This window comes from Pipistrellus hanaki, assembly GCF_964339955.1.
Source record: "Pipistrellus hanaki genome assembly, chromosome: 1".
NCBI classification, from domain to species: Eukaryota; Metazoa; Chordata; class Mammalia; order Chiroptera; family Vespertilionidae; genus Pipistrellus; species Pipistrellus hanaki.
In genome coordinates, this window is record NC_140503.1 from 203,843,169 (window position 1) to 203,865,156 (window position 21,988).

Below are 21,988 nucleotides of genomic sequence, written 5' to 3' on the forward strand. Positions count from 1 at the left end.
TCTACCATTTCTGTGCAAAAAGAGGGAAAACAGGAAAGTCCTTGCCTAGAGTTAGTGCCAGTGTGCAGTGTGTTGCTCAGGATGGAAACCTAGCCTTCATGGTGAGAATGCTTTGATTTCCTTATAGTCACAGGGGCTGTCCCCCATGGCCCATGAGCAGGAGGAGTGGTCTCTGTCAGGTTCTTTGTTGAAGACACAAATAGGCCCCAGAGAAGCCAGGGGGCTTTGGAAGCCGTAGGGGAGTGGGGGGAAGGGGACTGCTCCTCCCTGTGTGCCCCCAGTCAGCTCCCATGAAGCCTTGTGCAGCAGTTCTCAGCCTGTGTGCCCCCTGGCCATGTTTGGCAACATCCAGGGACATTTCTGGTTGTCCAGCTGGGTGAGGGGGGTTGGCAGGGGTACTGGCCTCTGTTGGTAGATTCCAAAGATGCCACTACAAATCCCACCATGCACAGGACAAGCAGCCCCCTCAGCAAAGAATTAGGCAGCCCCTCGTGGCAGTGGTGCCATGGTTGAGGGACCCTGGTCTCAGGGCCACCAGCACTCGCAGCTCAAGATGATGAAGGCCATGGTCCTAGGGTCGCGAAATGCTGAGTCTCTGCCCATTCGTTTCTCACGGGGTCACAGTAGGTGCAGGGCTTTGAAAAGACTCAACACCCAACCCAGGTCTAGAATAAGAGTGGAATTTCACGGTGGGAGAGACCAAAGGCGATTCTCTAGGCACAACCTTAGAGCAGGAGTGGGACCCGGGCAGGAAGGACACGGGGCACCCCTCACATTCCCTTATGCCTGTTTTACATTTAGATATTAAGACATTGCTAGGAGGCAACATTCAGGAACAGCTAAGACCTCATGCGCTCCTCGTTCTTGATGACATCAAGGCCATGGCAAACGGTGAGTGCTGTGACAGGCAGAAGTGATGGAGTGAACATAGAAACATCAATGATGAGAGAGAATCATCGATCGACTGCCTCCTGCATGTCCCACACTGGGGATCGAGCCTGCAACCCAGGCATATGCCCTGACCGGGAATTGAACCATGACCTCCTGGTTCAAAGGTCAATACTTAACCACTGAGCCAGGTCGGCTGGAGCTGGGCTGGCCTCTTCAAGGCCTGGTGATGCTGGGGCAGCAACACCTTTTCCTAAGGTTGCCATGTCCTGTCCGGGGGTTACTGCCACACCCAGATGTCCCCATCGAGTTCCCCAAGCAGGAAGGCTGAGCTGGTTGCAGGGGCTGGCAGAGGAGCCAGCAGTGGCAGGTTCCCCCAGGGGTGGGGAGAGGGGGGACATGGGATCCTGGGAGCACTCCTGAGATCTGTAAATGGGAAGTGTAGATGGGCAGCTGTAGATGGGCAGCAGCCTGTGGGTGCCTCTGCCCTGAAGCAGACTGTGTTCCCACAGAGATCCAAGAAACCAGTGTACTCCTTTTGCTCGTGGAGCAAGTCTTATGGGAGTTGAAGAATGGGATGGAAGGGATCTACAAAAACCTGCATCAGGTGAAAAGCAACATGGAACGGTCCCTCAAGGACCCCATTTGCAACCTATCCTCCGTGAGTGCCAAGTGCAATTCCATCAGAATGACTCTGGGCCAGCTGGATAGCAACATCAACCTGGACCTGGTGAGGGGGTGACATCGTCGCGTGTGGGGCAGAGTATCTGGGCAGCTGGGCAGGACTCCGCGTGGGTGCTAGCCCCGGTGCACAGTGCCTGGGCTCTGTCCGCCTTCCCAGCACCTGATCACCACTGGAATGGCCGCAGTGGGGGGAGAAGTAGTAGGAAGCCTCTTCTTGAGAGTTATCCAATTGGACAAAACAGCAAAATGGACTCAACTTAAAAAAAAAAAAAAAAGAAAGAAAAGAAAAGAAAAGAAAGAAAGTAAAGGAAGCAGAATGCATTTTAAAAAATTACTTATTGTTTAAAGTATTACATAAGTCTCATTTCCCCCCATTGACCTCTCCCTAGCTGCTCCTACACTCCAGCACATGCCCTCACTCTCCTACTGTCTGTGTCCATTGGTTATGCTCATCAGTATGCATACAAGTCCTTTGGTTGATCTCTCACCCCTGGCCTTCCCTCTTGGGCTTCTTTGACCCTGGCTCTATTTTTGTTCACCAGTTTATGTTGTTCATTATATCCCACCAATGAGTGAGATCATGTGATAAATATCTTTCTCTGACTGGCTTATTTTGCTTAGCATAATGTTCTTCAGTTCCATCCATGCTGTTGCAAATGGTAAGAATTCCTTTTTTACCTCTACTATTCCATTGTGTAGATGTACCACAGCCTTTTAATCCACTCATCTGCTGATGGACACTTAGGCTGTTTCCAAATCTTAGCTGTTGTAAATTGTGCTGCTATGAACATAGGAGTGCATATATTGTTTCTGATTGGTGTTTCTAGTTTCTTAGGATATATTCCTAGAAGTGGGATCACTGGGTCAAATGGGAATTCAATTTTTAATTTTTTGAGGAAACTCCATATTTTCTTCCATAGTGGCTGCATCAAGTCTGCATTCCCACCAGCAGTGCATGAGGGTTCCTTTTTCTCCACATCCTCACCAGCACTTGTCCAGAATGCATTTTTTTAAAAACCTTTAAAAGCTAAACTGTATTTTGGGATGATGTGCCTAAATATAAAGTAATTTCTCTTATTTCCAAAGAAAAGATTAGGTAAAATATTTGGAGCATCTTGAATTTATAAAGTTCTGGGATACAGATAAAATAATAATATCTGCTCATGGTCTTTTCTTTATGGAGATAGTGACATCAATACACACCACATTGGCATAAATCAGTATTTTAATTTAGCTGCATTTTTCACATTTTCCTATTTCATGCATCAGTTTTACTTCACATCCAGCATCTGTGTCTTTGTAGCTACTACAGTCACTTTCATCATCATCAAACAGTCTTTTAGAGCTCACGATCTGCACTGGCACTTAAATTGAGTCCTTTTTGGGTAATGTTTTATTCTGGTAATTCTTTTAAATTATTTATTTATTTTGTCTAATTTCTTTGTTGATTATGGTATCACAAAATTTTCCTCATTCCCCCATTCCCATCCCAAACCTCTCCCCACGTATGCCCCCATTCCCCTATTGTCCATTACCACTGTTAGGCTTATATGAATGCACACAAGTCCTTTGGTTGATTTCTTCCCCTTACCCCCATTCTCCCCTACCTTCCCTCTGAGGTTTGACAGTCTGATCACTGCTTCTCTGTCTCTGGGTCTGTTTTTGTTTATCAGTTTATGTTGTTCCTTATTTCCCCTAGATGCGTGAGATCATGTGATAAAGAAATACTTTTATAAGAACCAAAAATGAGACAAGCCATAATGGTTATGCTGAGAGGCAAATGAATCAGTCCGTAGTGGGTTCCTTTCTGGGCCTACAGTTCCTTTGAGTCCCAATTTCAATGTCAAACAGTTCCTTAGTGTACATGTCAGCCATGATATTTCAGATCCAATTGGTGGACATATTCTGGCAAATTTTCAAACATGCAGAAATTTTGCATCCAGGAACCCTGTCTATACCCTTTACCCAGATCCACCATATTTGCTTCCATTTGCTTGATCATATTATTTTATCCACTTATCTACTTACTAGAGTCCCAGTGCATGAAATTCATGAACTGGAGTTGTGAGGATACCTTACAGCCTCCACCCTCTCCAATCTGAGACCCCTCAGGGGATGTCTGACTGCCCCCACAGAGATGGGACCTAAACCTGTACCCCTCTCACAATCCGGGACCACTGGCTCCTAACCACTTGCCTGCCTAACAGCTGGATTGCTGCCTAACCGCTCCCATGCCAGCCTCATGGCCCCCAACTGCCTTCCCCTGCCAGCCTCATGGCCCCCAACTGCACTCCCCTGCTGGCCTGATCACCACTAACTACTTCTGCCTCGGCCCCCACCACTATGGCTTTGTCCGGAAGGAAGTCGGATGGTAGGAAGATGTCTGGTCTCCTGGTCTAATTAGCATATTACCCTTTTATTAGTAGTATAGATGTATCTATCATCTGTCTAGGTATATTGTCATATGTATGCATAAAATGATAGGCATTTTGTTCTTTTCTCAGTCTTTTGCAGGAAAGTTGCAGGCATTATCCCCTTTTACCCCTAAATATTTCCTGACCTTACATAGTAAATAATACCGTTATCAGCGTGAGGCCATATATAATTGACCTACTCCTAACATCTAACCCACAGTATATATTCAGATTTTGCCAATTTTTCTCAAAATGCCTTTTTTTTTTTTTCTTCTCATTCAGTTCAGTCTAGGATCACATGTGGTTTTGGTTTTCAAGTTTCTTTAGTTTCTTCAATCTGAGACAGTGTCTGAGTCTATCTTTTTCTCATGACATGGACATTTTAAAAAATATATATTTATATTGATTTCAGAGAGGAAGGGAGAAGGAGAGAGAGAGAGAGAGAGAGAGAGAGAGAGAGAGAGAGAGAGAGAGAGACAGAAACATCAGTGATGAGAGAGAATCATTGATTGGCTGCCTCCTGCACACCCCCTACTGGGGATCAGCCTGCAATCAGGCATGTGCCCTTGACTGGAAGTGAACCCGGGATCCTTCAGTCCGAAGGACAATGCTCTATCCACTGAGCCAAACCAGCTAGGACTACATTGACATTTTTTAAGACTACAGGCAGTTATTACATAGAATGACCTTCAATTTATGTTTGTCTGATGGTCCCTCGTGATTCAATTTAAAGTTTGTGCACTTGTCAAGATAGCACAAAAGCGAAACCGTGTCCCCGGTATACGGTGTCGGGAGGCATGGGACATTTGTCTCGGTATTGGTAAGTCACAGGACCCTTTAAGTCCATGCATGATATAAAATGAAAAATACATCCCAGCCATGCACCAAGAGAACCACGGACTGTATTACTTTCAAATGTGTTTTTGAAAAGGTTGTTTATTCAACAATATTTACTACCTGAAATTGAGGTCACACCTATTCAGTCCATGTTCAATTTCTCCTGAGGCAGGAGACCTGCCCCATCCAAAACTAGTGCTCTCTACAAGCTATCCTAAGCAAAATGTGTTTTCCCCACCCAGTATTCGGTGTTCCCAAGAAATATAGGTCATACCCTACAATATAGAAGCCCTGGAACGTGGATAGAAGATGACAAGAGATTTGGAGGGTCACCACCTTGCCTTATGTTTTGTTTTACATATTTCAGCTCCAGTTGATGAGACCAGAAATTGATCGCATTAATGTTGTTCTCCAGACAAATCTATCCAGCCTGGTCAAAATGGTATGTTATCCGGGAAACATGGTAGCCTACTTTAAAGAGTAGACTAATGCGTACACAAGTAACAGCAGAAAAGCAGGGAGGTTTGGAGCGGGATTGCCAAGAAGGGTGAGCAGGGCAGCTTGGTCACCCCTGAGGAGGCAGTTGGGATGTTGTTTTATGCCATTATTGCTGATGGGCTGCAGTGGAACCTGGGAACACCATAAACCTTGCCAAGTTTACAATGTGGACCTGCACTGCCATCAAAGAGTAGCATAGGCTGGGAGGCTGTTCACGGCAGACACTGAAGTATTTCTCCCAGTTTCAGTGGTGGGAATTCTGCCATCAGGATGCCAGCATGTCCGGGATCCGGTGAGAGACCCCTGTCCAGGTGGCAGGCAGTCAATTCTCACTGGGTCCTTGTCACCTGGTCCTTCTCCTCACCTGGCAGGGAGCGCCCTCTTATATAAGGGCCCCAACCTCATGCATGGGGTTTCACTCTCCTGACTTCATCACCCCCAGAGGTCCACCTCCTAATGCTATCACTCCGGGGATGGGATTTTGGCATTTTCATTGTAGGGGGATGCAGACCTTGCATTCAGGACAGGTTACAATCGCTGCAGTGTTCCCAGCCAGGTGGCGACACACAGCAGCTAATACACAGAAACACAAGTCAAGCCCCTGCCAGGGAAGAGGCTGGATATTTCCTTGAGTGACTTGGGAAATAAGGACTTTTTCCTGCCATGGATTTAGCCTCCAAGTGACCTGGCTGGGCAAGGCTATCTTTGTTTTGTTTTGTTTTGTTTTTTTGTTGTTTTCCTCACTACAATGTGTATTCTCCAGAAGCTGGGCTTTAGGGAATTATTGTTTTCTGTGAGCCTAGAGCCCCAATTTCATGCAATTGGAAAAGAAGATGCTATTGTAGAAATGCATAGATATGGGTTATCTATGAATCTGCACCTGCACATGGTCCATTGTATGGATCAGAGTTTCCTAACCTCAGCATATGGATGCGAAGGGCAGAATTATCCCCACTTGAGAGATATAGTGAAGATACATATAAACTTTTAACATGAGTCAAAGGTGAAAAGTTAGAAACTTTTAGTATGATCTTCAAGTTAGAAGCAAGTCCCCTCTACAGGGAATTTTTTGAGACTTTTAATGGCCACTTAATGATGATTTCCACCTTAAGGGAAATGTTACATCTGTGTTTTGCTTTTCTGCTCTATGCTAAATGAGTCCCGGGTCCCTCCTGTTCTACTTACTATGCACATCAATTTATTTTGAACTTTTTTTTTTTTTTTTTTTTTTTTTTTAGGGCTATACCTCCATTAATAATATACCTGAGAGAGTGCAAAACCAAACCAAGGACATAAGAGTAGGTGAGTCACAGACTGAAATAATTTTGTATCTCTCCTTGTTAAGCAATGGGTGATTTGCACAAAGAAATCTGAGAATTCCATTGTTCTCTTTCCCTCTCTGTAAGACTTAGAAAACTAAAGGAATATCAGAGGTTTTTGATGGTGCCACATTCACAATTGACATTGATTTAAAAAAAATAATAATCCTATGAGCACAGATTGACATCGCCCCCTGCTGGCGGGAAGCTGCCTGGCTGAGGGCCGCACTGCAGTGATAAGCCCTCAGGGTAAGCTGTCAGAGCCACCAGCAGTCAAAGCTTGGAGTCACATTCTGATTGTTATCACTGGGGGAAAACTGTAGATTATTATATTTCCTAAAGGAACTTAAAATTTATATATTTTTTGGAATACTATGTATAAGGATTTATTTTGTCTTTGAAGATGTTTTTCTGTCTTTTGATGCTGACGTAATGGTACTATAGGTTCTGAAGGTTGCTCACAGTTTAGAGAGACAGACTAAGGTTGAGCAAATTCTACTGGTTGTGAATGATTGAATCACGTTGTATAGAGGTTAGGGTAGGCATAAACCTGGGTTATTTGCTAAGAGGAGACATCTCTGAAGCCGTGTGAGACTATCTTCTCTTTTATTTTTAAATGTATTTTTTTATTGATTTCAGAGAGAGAAAGGGAGAGGAATAGAGAGTAGAAACATCAACGATGAGAGAGAATCATTGATCGGCTGCCTCCTGCACACTCCCTACTGGGGATCGAGCCCACAACCCGGGCATGAGCCCTGACCTGGAATGGAACTGTGACCTCCTGGCTCAAGGGTCGTTGTTCAACCACTGAGCCACATTGGGCGGGCCAACCATCTTCTTTTCTAAACAAATCATTTTCTTGGTGCTTCTTTTTATCTGTTGACCAAGTGGTTTGAAATATTGTGTTAGAGGTACTTGATTTTTTTTTTTCTTCTAATAATATTCTTTCAACCCATTTAGACTTGTGGTTTAAAAAAAAATTTTTTTTTTGCCCCCACTACACGGTGCTTTGGATGCCCTGTGTGTTTTCTTTTGTTCAGTCTAAGATTCTGCCTAAAAATACTCGAATATTAAAGACAAAGTCACACTTTGCTATGCCAGCATCCGAAGGCTGACAAGTGCCATACTTCTGATGGCCACGTACTTACCGATCTCTGTTTCCTTTCCTTGCCTCCCCTTCCTGGACCTCTTCTGCCAATCCGTGCGGCCTCCCCTGTAAGTCTGGCAAAGCGCGGTGCGTGGAGTGCATGAGAGAGGCCCATTGCACACACCATCGTCGCCTAAACAAAAGCCAGAGTTTTCCCAGGTCCTGGCGAGCGCCACTCGGTCAGCTGGAGTAGTAACTGCTCCTTTTCTTGTTGCTATTTCCAAAACAAATAGAAACTCTCAGCTCCCCTGGTTTGACCATTTGGACCTGTCCTGCACACACCTTTTAAGCACCTACTGTGTGCCAGGTTCTGCTGGGCTCTGAGATGGGAGGTTGACTAAGGCTGTCTCTTCGGCCGGGCATGTGTCCAGGTGCCGTGTATCACACTCTTAGACACATTAAGGTCCGTGGGGTGGAGCAAGGCAGACAGGAGGATTCCTGAAGGAAGCAACTTCTGAGGCCTAAAGGAGGTATTTGCTAAGTGAGGGCACTGGAGCTCACAGGCTGGGGAGCTGTGCTGTGTGACAGGGCAGGACAGCTTGGGAGGCAGACTGGGGCCCACTTCTTAGTTTAAGGAACCATCCATAGGGGAGGGGGAGTCCACAGATCTCACCTGTCAGACTCCCAGAAATCCCAGGGGTAAGAAGGAGGCCCACAGAGTCACCTCGCCGAGGATCCCAGGGCCTTTCGAATGCAAGCCGTTGGCATTGAGCCATGTGCAGTGACAGCTGTGAGCAGCACACTTTGGAAAAGGTTCCCACCACTTTGATGTAGTTCCATTTTGGACCATGCTTCCATCTACCCAGAATTCACCAGGAGACCCAGGCAGCCTGGAGAGAGAACTGTGCACCTTGTCTCGGCTGCTGCGGAGATGGCAGGATCAGGATGTCAAGTGGCGTGTCTGTTCTCAGCACATCTTGTGCGCATGCGGGGTCAGGGCACCCCCTGCATCCCAGGTGGCCTTTATCCTGGACCTGTCCTTAGGGACACTTCCCAGAAAGCTAGAACTTAGCCTCCTCTCTCTGAAAGATGAGGATGGAGGTGAACGAGGGCTGTTTGACCACCGGGGATAGTCTTGCTTTTTGCACGTAGCAAAACAGATGGGCTTTGACAAGTCTCACATGAGCCACACAAAAATTTAACAAAAATACCTCCTGGAGTCCCTTGTTCAGCACCTCAGCCCCAGAGAATTGGTGTGTTTCTAATGCCGGTGAGTAGTTGAAGGAATTGTTAGGTTATGAAGTTATTTTCCTGAAGTCACAGAAGCTGTTGAGTTAGACAAACTCCATTTCCAGTGCTTTCTGGAAAAGAGACATAGGGGCAAGTATGTAACCTCTGTGAGCCCCCAGGGTCACTGGTATTAGATCTACCTCAGTGAACAAGTGAGTTAACATTGATAAATGTGCCTGACCTGGGGTAGGCACGCAGTACATTTTAATCATCTGACCCTTAAAAACATATAAGTTAAACAAGAAAAGAAATTAAATGGGTAAAATAGAATAAGTAGGAAGAAAACTCTGGCTTGATTTCAGCACCCTATCATCAAAGTCTGTGCTCCTGGCCTGTTTTGCTAAGTAATTGCTTTTTGACGGTCTTGGCTACATTCCCGCTTCGTACAGAACTTTTCATACTTCAGGTGCATACGTAACATGGGAAAAAGTGAAAGTGGTTCAAGTGTTTCCATTTTGGTGCCCAAACAGAGCTTCTGTTTCCTCTAGGAATGCATGACTGAGGTGTTTTTGTTTCCAGCTCTCAGAAGGACCTTGAATGACATTGGTTTAAATATCATAACGATAAAACAAAAGATTCCCATTCAGGAAAAGCTGTCCGTTCTCTTGAATCACATCGATAACCTTGAAAGTATCATCTACCGCGAGATACCTAGGGTGGAAAAATATGAGTCATACAGGTGAGTGCCTCCGTTGAGCTGGTAAACTAGGAGCGTGAAGCTTGCTACGAGGTAAAACTTGATCTTATAACCAGGATAATCATATGAGAGCAAGTTGTACAAAAAGACCATAACCCAATGTATTCATCCTAGTTGATGCTCACTCAAAAAGTTGAATTGTTCACTTCATTGGGGCATACACTAAAATGGAAATTATATGATATTTCAAGGACCCTCTGGTCCCTTACATAGTTATTACAATATGATTGACTATATTCCCTATCTGTAATTTATATCTCCGTGACTAAACTGTAGCTGCCAATTTGTACTTCTTAATCCCTTCAATGGGGGGACCACTCTGTAAAGTATATGATTGTCTAACCACTATGTTATACATCTGAAACAGAAACAGAATAATATATTTTATATACCTTAATTTTATTTTTTTAATTCCAGATATAAGATTAATCAAAATTTATTATAGAAATACACAGTGAACTACATAGGAAAAGTTCCCCTTAATTTCACCCTGTTGAGATTTTTTTATGTATATTCCTCTATCATTTTTTCCTACATATATGCTAATGATATTAGTATATTACATCCTATATAATAAAAGGGTAATCTTATATAATAAAAGAGTAATATGCAAATAGACCAAACAGCAGAACAACCAAACAGCCAATCAAAGCATAATATGCTAATGATATGCTAAGGTTGCTCAACTGCTCGCAATGACATGCATTGACCACCAGACAGTCAACTGGTCGACCAGCCACATGACATGCACTGACCACCAGGGGCAGATGCTCCGACTGATATGTTAGCTTGATGCTGGGGTCTGGCTGATTGGACTGAATGAGATGGGCCAGACATGCCCTGGAGCCCTCTCGTGGTCCTTATCCTGCCCAATCATGCACCAGTGGGGTCCCTCAGCCTGGCCTACACTCTCTCACAATCCGGGACCCTTGGGGGGATGTTGGAGAGTTGATTTCAGCTCGATCCTGCAGGCCACTCCCCTTGGCAGGGAACCAGATGTAGGGCTCATGGCTGTAGAGTACTGCTCTGGCAGCACAAGCCTCTCCCAATTGGGGCCTGATTGGGCATGAGCCTGCAGTAGGCACAGTGGGGCTTGGATGAGCGGGAGCAGCAGGTAGGAGCTACAAGCAGCATTGAACTGATCCCTGCAGGACACCCAGAGGGATCCCACCCATGCACAAATTCATGCACTGGGCCTCTAGTATATACATATTTTGCTTGCTTCCTTTAACTGAATATATTTTGGGCATTTGTCCCACATATTTGCATGTTGTTCTGATTTATCCATTTTAATGGCTGTTGGGCTTGCTGCAATGAATATTTGCATATGCATCTTTTTTGTGATGAATTTGTAGGACTATTTCTATAGAATACATTTCTAAGGGTAGAAATACTGGGTGAAGTGGCATGAACAGTTCCCCTTTAATTGTCTCCTGACAAATTCCTACTAATGGTCTTTGAGAGAGCCATTTCTACATACCTCTGTCAAATTACTTAGCCACTGGAACTAAACTCTTTTTTATTAAATAAATCTTTATTGTTCAGATTATTACAGTTGTTCTTCTTTTTTCCCCATAGCTCCCCTCTACCCCGTTCCCACTCCACCCCCTGCCCTTACCCACCCATAATTATACAATAATTATACAATTGTATAATTATTCACTGTTCTCATCCATAATTATACAATTTTTGTCCAGTCTCTGCTATAATCCCCCAAACCTTTTCCCCCTGAGAATTGTCAGTTCACTCCCTTTCTATGCTCCTGATTCTGTTCTATTCACCAATTTATTGTTTGTCAGATTTTTAAAAAATATATATATTTTATTGATTTTTTACAGAGAAGAAAGGAGAAAGATAGAGAGCTAGAAACATTGATGAGAGAGAAACATCGACCAGCTGCCTCCTGCACACCCCTTACTGGGGATGTGCCCACAACCAATGTACATGCCCCCGACCGGAATCAAATCTGGGACCCTTCAGTCCGCAGACCAACGCTCTACCACTGAGCCAAACCGGTTTCGGCTGTTTGTCAGATTTTTTATTGACTTGATTTTTAGATTTACTTGTTGATAGATATGTATTTGTTGTCACTTCCTTGTTCATAATTTTTATCTTTACCTTTTTCTTTTTCCTCTTCTGAAGGAATACCTTTAAGCATTTCATATAGTACTAGTTTGGCGGTGATGAACTCCTTTGGCTTTTTTTTTCTTCTTCTTCTTTTCCTTTCTCTTTTTTTAAAATTTCTTTATTGATTAAGGTATCATATATTTGTCCTCAACCCCCATTCCAATTCCCACCCCTCCCTACTCATGTCCTCACCTCCCCTATTGTCCTTGACCACTGGTTAGGCTCATATTTATGCACAAAAGTCCTTTGGTTGATCTCTCCCTTTTATCCCCACCCTCCCTTTGAGGTCCAACAGTCTGATCCACTGCTCCTTATCTCTGGGTCTGTTCTTGTTCATCAGTCTATGGTGTTCACCATTTCCCCCAGATGAGTGAGATCATGTCCTACTGGAAATATACTTATAAGAATCGAAAATGAGACAAGCAATAATGGTTATGCTGAAAGGCAAATGAATCAGTCTGTAGTGAGTTTCTTTCTGGGCCAACAGTTCTTTTGAGAACCAATTTCAATGTCAAAAAAAGTTCCTTATATGTATATGTCAGCAATGATATTTCAGTCCTGAATGGTGGACAAATGGTGGTAATGCAGGTCCGAGCCTCTCTGGTTTGGTCCTGGACAACCTGCAGTGACACACAGCTGCTTACTGCTATTATGGCAAGGTGTTGTCAGCATCTTCCATCTCTGGACTGCTTCTCTTCTGTCTTCATGGCTGGAGTAGTCCTGTCAATTCCTCTCTGTTGCCAGAATTCACATGGTCTTGGAGTTGTTTTTTGAAAATATACAAACATATTCTCGACCAAAAGTTAATAAAGGAATATTTTCTATAAATTTAACCTAGGATGCTTTTTCATTTTTTGCCCAAATGATTTTCATCTGGCTTGTATTGACACCATGGTGTTTTTCATGGGTGTCTTGCTGTTTCCTTTAGCTTTTTCTTATCTATGAAGCTTTTTTTCTGACCTTCAATTCTAAATAATAGCTTTGCTGGATAATCTTGGTTGTAGTTCCTTGCTATTCATCACTTTGAATATTTCTTGCCACTCCCTTCTGGTCTTGCATAGTTTCTGTTGAGAAATCAGCTAACAGTCTTATGGGTACTCCCTTGTAGGTAACTGTTTTTCTCTTGCTGCTTTTAACATTCTCTCTTTGTCTTTTGCTCTTGGCATTTTAATTATGATATGCGTTGGTGTGATTCTCTTTGGATTCCTTTTGTTTGGGGTTCTCTGTGCTTCCTGGACTTGTAAATCTATTTCTTTCACCAGGTAGGGGAAGTTTTCTGTCATTATTTCTTCAAATACGTTTTCAGTATCTTGCTCTCTCTTCTTCTAGCACCCCCATAATTCTGAAGTTGGACACTTGAAGTTGTCCCAGAAGCTCCTTACACTATCTTCATATTTTTGGATTCTTTTTGCTTTTTGCTTTTCCAGTTGAGTGTTTTTTGCTTCTTCGTATTTGACTTGATTCTTACATTTCTCTAGTCTGCTGTTGTATCTCTGTATATTATTCTATATTTCAGTCAGTGTATGCTTAATTTCTAAGTAGTCCTTTTTTCATATCCTTGAGGGTCTCACTAAATTTCTCAGGTTTGTAGAAGATTCTTGAGTAATTCTTATAACCAAGGTTTTGAACTCTATATCCAGTAGTTTGCTTTCCTCCATTTATTTCATTTGTGTTCTGTTTCTTTGTCTCTGCATTTTGGCTGCTTTCCTATGTTGATAGAGTGGCTTTGTATGCTAAGTGTCTTATATGGCCCAGTGGCTCAGCCTCCCAGTTTCCCAGTTACCTGAGGTGGATACTCTTGGTGCAACCCTTTGTGGGCTGTGTGCACAGTCTTGTTGTAGTTGAGCCTTGATTGTTGTTAATATCATTGGGAGAAATTGACCTCCAGGCCAATTGGCTGAGAGGACCAGTTGTGTCTACAGTGGAAGAACTTCTCTGCTGGAGACATCCTTACGGGGCAGGACTTGCTTCAGTGGGGCTTTGGTGCTCACTGAGTCTGCCCCCTGAGTGTGAAACTCTTATGCATATGAAGAGTTGTAATATGGATGGTCTCACTCTGACCACTGGGTACACTGGCTCTTGGATCTCCAAGGAGGTGCAAAGTTAGCCACTGCCTAAGGGCACCCAGCAGGAGCTACAGAGAGATCTACAGATTCCTCCTCTTTGTTTGGAGTTTGGAGGTGCCCAGATGAGACCCAGCTATAAAGCAATTCAAGTTGCTGTTAAGCCTTGGGCCTTCTTTTGGAAGCTCTGGGGCTCTCTGACCCAGCTTCAGTTTGTTAGGTTTTAGATTGTAAAAGGCCAGGCTATTCATATGCAAAAGCTTCTGCACACAGCTTGGGGAGTGGTGTAAATTGGGTGGGGTGAGGTATCAGGGAATCACCAGGGCAGAGCAAACAGCAATAGCTACCCATCATCCCTGCCCCAAAGAATTCCTTGGGTCTCGGTGTCCCGTGGCACCATGCAGGAACAATGATCACTGCAAGCACCTTGAGAGAAAGCTGCCCTCATGTTCCGGCCCAATGCCAGACAGTCCAGTTTCTCCCCGTATGAGTCTGGGTCCTCAGAGTCTCACCCGGAACTGGAGTTCAGAGAATCTGGAGCTTGTATCTCCCTCCAGATTGAAAAATACAACAGAGTACCCAGTTGCCATCACGTTTCCGCACGTGAGCCTATACCTCTGCACCTCTGCAATTCCTCCCAGTCTCAGTGAGCTTTTCACTTTCCTTCTAGTTGTATAACTTTCACTCAGCCAGCCTTCCCATGGTTCTAGATGATATCAGTTTTGTCTTTTAGTTGTAGTTTTGATGTGGTTGTGTGAGGCAGCAAGTTCAGGTGTTTACCTATGCCGCCATCTTGGTCCCCTTGATACAGAGTAATATTGAAGGTAAACTGTAATTGAAAAAAATCACAGCCTTGCTCAGTTTTTCTCAGTGGTTAGAGCACCAGCCCTCGAACTAAAGGATGTTGGGTTTGATTCCCAGTCAAGGGCACATACCTTGATTCCAGGCTTGATCCCTGGCCCTGGTCAGGGAGTTTGCAGGAGACAACCAATTGATGTGTCTCTCTCACATCGATGTTTCTCTTTCTCTCTCTCTCCCCTTCCTCCTTCCCTTCTACTGTCTCTCTCTCTCAAAAAAAAAAAAAAAAAAAAAGGAAAAATATTTTTGAGTGAGGATTTAAAAAAAGAAAAAAATCACAGATCATAAAACCTTATAAGTAAATTTATTGTGAAAATAAAAAATAAAATATAATTGAAACTACATTAAGAACATGAGCATATCAATATATAAATGACCTGCAAATTCAGGATGCATTCCATATTTTATTTAACTTGAAGACTTGAAGTTTTTGAGCCACATTTTTTAAAAAATATATATTTTATTGATTTTTTTCTACAGAGAGGAAGAGAGAGAGATAGAGAGTTAGAAACGTCTATGAGAGAGAAACATCGACCAGCTGCCTCTTGCACACTCCCTACCGGGGATGTGCCCGCAACCAAGGTACATGCCCTTGCCCAGAATCGAACCCGGGACCTTTCAGTCCACAGACCGACGCTCTACCACTGAGCCAAACCGGTTTCGGTTTGAACCACATTTTTAATAAGCTGCACTTTTGATGTCATTAGAGACTTCTGGAATCGTAGTTATAATTATCTGAGGCATGTACCAGGATTTTAAAACTTTAATTAAGAAAGACAGGACATTTTGGGTAATATTCTTTCCATTGTTGGTTCATAAAATAAATATGGAGAGGTCAATGCTTGCAGAAAGTGCATCCCTGAACCCAGTCAGTTGTTCAAAGAGCTCAGATAAGCAGCTGTTTGCCCCATTAGAAAATGCTAGCCCTAGGGTTTGGCCGTGGGAGATGCGGACAGAATATCTATCAGACCAAGGACCAGGAGGGAAGGACTTGGCAACTTGAGGAATTCAGAGGATCAGGTGAGCTGTTGAAAACACTTCCCCCTCTGAAAGGCTCAGTCCCATGACCCACCACTGGAAGTGTTCTCACTGCCCAAACCCAAGGTCACTCCAAAGACATTCATTCCTATTTGTTTTTTTTGTTATGCAAGAGCATAAGATAAATCATAACAATACTCACTAGCCATTAGGGAACGGTTACAGCATGCCCACCAAGCACCGGACGCGTGACTTCTTGTATAATATGCACAAAGGTCCCCTGGGTTGTGTTCTATTTATAGCCTTGCTTTGTAGAAAACTGAGGCTCAGGGGAATGCAGTGATTCAAGGCAGCAACAACATGTCAGAGGTGCATTTTTAACCCCCTCTGACTATCTCTTCATTATTACCTTAAAATCCACAGGCCATTTTCCTACCGTGGTGCCAGGCCACCCCAGTGGGTATCAGGGAAAACATAAGACAGACCCTTTCTCAGTGAACTTACAATCTCATTAAAGTTTCACAAATGGAAAGAAGGGTGCAGTTATCTGCCCACCTATCAGCTCCCTCTGCCAGGAGACCATCAGCTTATTTTTAAAAGAAATTTAACTAAGCCAATGAAGCGTGCATTAATGGGAAAGGATTTCTGAGGCCACATTCCATGGCTTGTTGAATTATGTGTCCCCTAGGATCTGGAACAAATGCCATAGAAGGGACGCAGGTGGCTATTATTATAATTACCAAGATTGCTTTTAATTGGATGAAAAGCTTTAGTAGCAGGCTTTTGTCTCACAACTAAATTCTTTTTTAGTGTTTTAAAGGCTGAAAAGTATTTTTACCCTCAGCTGCCGGAAAAGCTTAGTGTACACTCTAGGACTGCCAGGAAAGCTTATTGAGGATCCATTATCCTCAAATGTCACATAGGACCATTACAAAATTAATATTTGCATTCTGCAGGCATTTGATTTAGGATGCTTGTAAAATTCTAAAATATACTTACTGTGGGGAGAATTTCTGGTTCTGTGGAGAGCATAATGCCTACTAAACATTCATACAGTCACAAAATATTTTAGAGAAATACCTGGGAAAAGAGCTCAATATTTCTTTGTCTGTTGACTAATCTTGATCTGTTTATACCTCCTCGTTATTCTAATAAGCACATCCAGGCTTAGGAATCTTGAAAGAACATAAAAGTCTTCAGGCTCATTGTTACCCGTAGCCCAGGAGAAGTTGAGCAAACCCTGCTTATGAGCTCCACAGAAGTGAAGCAAAGGAAGAAAATAATCCTATGACCATGGAGCGAGAACGCTTCAAAGCCAAGATAAAAATTAAGGTTTCTTATTGGTTGGGTTGGAAAACTAGCGGTGGGAAGGCATCATTTCTCATCACCTTCTGAGGAATTAGCAAGGGCTTCTGATATGTCATTGCCAAGTATTATACTCAGTTGTTTCTGCCCCGGTATGGCAGCTTTTGTGTTATGATGATGTCACCTCTTTCATGTATAATAGCATTGTGTTTGTTTCTCCAGGTGGCTGAGTTGCTTGATTGTCTGCTTTTTCCTGGTTCTCATCATAATTTTTTATTTCCTGGGCTTGTTGTGTGGCATTGTTGGCTATCACCCGAAGGCCACCCCAATCACACGAGGCTGCGTCTCAAACACTGGAGGCATCTTCCTCATGGTGTGAGTGTTTGCTCTTCCTTGCCGCTGGAGGGGTGGAAACTCGGAGGAGAGTAGGTGACCATGGTGGCCCTCTGGACTGAGCACTGTGTTCCATCAGTGTATTGGTTGATTATACTTTTATTGATTTGGGAAATTTCATCAAGAGTGAAAAAGTCAAAAAAAATTCTAAAATAGTTGCACGTTCATAGATAAGCTGAAACAAACTGTTTATGATGGGCTCCTTTTTAAAGCAGCTATTACAAAAATTATATCTAAGTTTGCTTTCTTTATTTCCATTTCCCCCCCTATATTCATATTCATCCATCCACCCATCTATTTAGCCATCCATCCATCCATCCATCCATCCACCCATTCATCCATCCATTTATTCCATCCATCCACCCATTCATCCGTCCATTTATTCCATCCATCCACCCATCCATCAATCAATCCATCCATCCATTTATTCCTTCCATCCATCCATCCATCCATCCATCCATCCATTTATTCCATCCATTTATCCATCCATCCATCCATTTATTCCATCCATCCATCCATCCATCCATCCATCCATCCATTTATTCCATCCATCCATCCATCCATCCATCCATTCATATGTTCACCAGATATTTGTTAAAGATTGACCTGCTATCAGATACTGATCTATATGGTCATCTAGCTTGTTCCCTTTGAAACTCCGGAAACGTCATGCTCTGCCAAGAGTATTCTTTTTCAGAGAGAAGTTGCATTGTGTTTCTCTTGAACATAAAGCCCCTCAGTATCTTCCCTTCCCTGGGTCTAGCAGCCCCTTTCCAGTACACCCCTACCTGTCTCTCAAGTTGCCATTCGCCGCACTCTGTGCTCTGGATGCAGAGCCATGTTAGCCCCATTCAGACTCCCAAGGGCACATTTCCTGCCTCAGAACCTCCCCACTCATAGTGTCCTCTGCAGAAAGTCTTGGTTCACTCAAGTAACTCAGAGCCCATGTCTGAACCATGGTACTGGCTGCAAGTGGACCAGGAGTAAGCCTTAAGGGTTCCCTAAGTACATAGGTGCCCAGGACTGAAAGACCATGGTGCTGACCACTTTCTGTCTTCACTCCTGGGTAAGCTGACTCGTTTGACCTGCAAACAGCTGAAGATGTAGGTTCCTCTTCTACACCAAGTATAGAGTCAGTAGTTACTGATAGGTAATATTGAATATTGAATAATTCCTTACAGAATTCTTAACTTTATTTCTATTTCTTCGCAGTGGGGTTGGAGTTAGTTTCCTTGTTTCTTGGATATTCATGCTCTTTGTGACTCTTACTTTTGTCATTGGTGCAAATGTGAAAGAATTGGTCTGTGAACCTTACCAAAACATGGAGTTATTCCAGGTAAATGCAGTTTGTGTGATCATTAAGGCAGAGCTTGAGCCAAAACTTTGGTTTTCCTCAAGAGCAATGCAAAAAACATGAGCAGTTTGGTTTTTATTCAAAAAGTTGAGATTCCTCCTATTTATTAGAGCAAAAACATTATGCTGTTATTTTTATTATTATTATTATTATTATTATTATTATTATTATTATTATTTTGTAAGTGAAATCAGTACCAGAAATTAAGGCATGTGTATCAATGGGGATGTTAATAGATGGGGAGAAGAAAATTTTGCTCAGCAGTAGCTCCCAAATGCGGCCGGAAACATCAGAAGATAAATCCCTGGGTGCCTCCATAACCCAGGAAGTTTCTGACATTTAAAGAATTTCCCAGATGACAATTGCCCGCATAGATGGTTTGAGAACATATATTTGAAGTGAAGGGGATGATAAATTCTATGCCTCCTGGCAAGATAGTTTGTTCTTGGCAGAAATATGACGAGGCAGTTAGAAGTGGCTTTCAAGCCTCATTTTCTCCCTCAAACCCAACTTCTGACACAGGCTAGAGGGCCATTTCACATTTAGCTTCATTTATTAGAAGGACGTTTGGGTTTTCATGTTTGCCCTCTAAGTTTGGCTCTCCATGTTTTTCTCCAGATTCTGATTTTGTTTTTTAAACACATTTATGATTCCCTGTTTTACAGTATATATTTTCCAAATCAGGATCTGTCATAAAATCGGGTGAATGGCTATTAAACGAATGACTTGGTGTCATGGTATTTTAATAATTTGGTTGGTTGAGAAAAACTAAATTGAGAGCATTGATTTGTCATATTATCCTCACATGAACTCGGGATTAAAAAAAAAAAATAGTAACAACACATCAACCCAAACTTTATTATCTCCCATATTGTGTTAAATCGTCAAAAATAATTCTTAAGAAGTAGGGAATGTTTCTCAACCATTTCCACTCCTCAAACACATAAACAGCCGTGCATAAATTAGCCCAGGTTAAATATATGTGAGGTGAAGTCAGAGATGTGTGAGTGTTAATTCATTTTGTCTAGAGAGAAATAGTGAAGAGTTGGGTCAACCACTTTGTGGCTTCTGTTATCTACTACTCTGAATAAAATGGTCTGTTCTTCTTGTCATTTCTAATGTGTTCATTTTACTAAAAAGTAGTGTTCCCCAAAGTAATTTCAATACTTTCTGTTGATGCTACCCATTGGTGGTTTGATTTATTCCAACCACGCTGTTGTTTTCTAGTTTTAAATTGGACATCAATGAGGAGCATCATGACCTGAAAATCCCTAAAATACACTTAACTTAATATTGTTTTTATTATAAGTATATATGTTAGTATAAAACTGCCTTTTTAAAAAGTTTTAAAATTTGTTCTAGATCGTGGACACACCATATTTAATAAATGAGAATTGGAAATACTATCTCTCAGGCATGGTACTTAACAAACCGGATATTAGTCTCAGTTTTGAACAAGTTTACAGGTATAAGTAATTGCATTATGTGTTGTTATTGTTGTTTTGTTTTGGTTTTGTTTTTTGTTTTTTGCAAATCTTGTTTTCTTTCCAGAATGAAAATGTTATCTTAATGATCAGACTTGGCCAGTTTCAGAATTAAGCTGTTCTCTAGTCTTACCAAAGAAATAATAGAAATAAGACCAAGAAGATGATCCTTCCCTTAGAACCTTCTAGACCTTGGAATGGTGCTTTAAGGTCCCCCTGTCTAGGGATCACTAGGACACACTGGTGAAGGTGACTTGAGAATGCATAGCAGGACCCTGTGAAAACTCTTGTTCAAGGACCACCCTGCCCCAAATAAATGCCATGTAACACAAAGTCAGCGGGTGGGTCCAAACTACAGACATGTGAATGGTGATGCAGCTCAAGAGCCAGGCTGTGCAGTGGGGGCTGCCTGGGCTCCAGTCCTGGCTGCCTCTGTGACCTTGAACAGTGCAATTCCTCGCCGTCCAACAGGAATGGCATTTCACTGTCTCTCAGCTCCTCTAGCAGAGACAGCAGATGAGTGACACACTTTGCCCCTCTGGCAGACATTGCTAATCAACTGTGGTCTTCTACTCAGCCCAGAGACCTCTCAGGAGTTTTCTCAACAGCATGTTCTAGGCAGACATTATCAACCCATTGGTGTTTCTGTGCACGATTAAACCATCCCTATGCGGAGAGGTCAAGACCATGTTCTTTGTGATTCTGGCTCCTGCAGAACTCTAGTCTTCCTTCTGTTAGTACATCAAGCTCCCTGCTCCAAGGGGTTCCCTGGGGAGGACTACCACACCTCTTAGGGATGTAGAGTGTTGCTTCTCCAGCACCTCTCAGAGCTAGAAGACTCTGGCTGCAGCACAGGGAGGACATGCCTTCAGGAAGTGGCTGTGTGGGTGGAAGAAATATGTATCAGATGAGGCTCAGGGGAGGTGGTTTCCATTTTAAGGAAGCACAGAGAGGTGAGGCCAAGTCAGGTTTCCACCAAAGGATCCTGAGATGTCGGTAGCCCCCTGGGTGTCTCCATCCTGCCATTAGAATATGCCTCCAACCAGGTGTGCAGTGGGTAAAGCTCATTCCTGGGGATACAGAGAGAGATGGCCTGACAGAGGTTTGCCAGAACCGTTTAATAAAGATATGCCTTATAACACCTACTTATAGCAAGTGTTTTGTTTTTTGTTAAATTAAATTAAATTTTTTAATGTTTTTATTGATTTCAGAGAGGAAGGGAGTGGGAGAGAGAGAAACATCAATGATGAGAATCATTGGTAAGCTGCCTCTTGCATGCCCCTCACTGGGGATCGAGCCCCTAACCCGGGCACCTTCCCTGACCGGGAATCAAACCCTGACCTCCTGGTTTATAGGTTGGCACTCAACCACTGAGCCATACCAGCTGGGTGTTTTTAAATGAGACTTATTTATTCCCCATATATAAATGTGTTATTACACACAGATTTGGAGAGAACACAGAGGAGACAGAGAACATATTTACTGATCCTACTGAATCTGTTTCCAAATGGGACATTTTGTAAAGTGGGGAATGAAGTCAGGAAAGGTGGGTGCCACGGGGGTTCAGGCCGCCGCTGGCGATGGCCTGCTGCGTGGACCCCCAGTGGCCACTTTGTTCACAGATTCAACAGAGACTGTTACCCTCTCTCTTCCCCACTGGCAGTGGACAGAGGGAGCCACAGCTACCTCTCTGGCTCATGGTCGCTCTGCTT

General features: G+C 43.1%; 1 protein-coding gene across 1 annotated transcript in view; it reads left to right on the top strand.

Moving 5' to 3' along the window:
• The window catches only part of PROM1 (prominin 1), an 89,172-nt gene that overhangs the window by 51,803 nt on the left and 15,381 nt on the right, over positions 1-21,988 (top strand). Inside the window, exons 7-14 of the mRNA XM_084896826.1 lie at positions 802-891; positions 1,401-1,618; positions 5,191-5,265; positions 6,560-6,623; positions 9,537-9,696; positions 17,268-17,420; positions 18,651-18,774; positions 20,155-20,258. Coding sequence (XP_084752952.1) covers positions 802-891; positions 1,401-1,618; positions 5,191-5,265; positions 6,560-6,623; positions 9,537-9,696; positions 17,268-17,420; positions 18,651-18,774; positions 20,155-20,258 — 988 coding nt within the window. The remainder of the gene's footprint in view (positions 1-801; positions 892-1,400; positions 1,619-5,190; positions 5,266-6,559; positions 6,624-9,536; positions 9,697-17,267; positions 17,421-18,650; positions 18,775-20,154; positions 20,259-21,988) is intronic.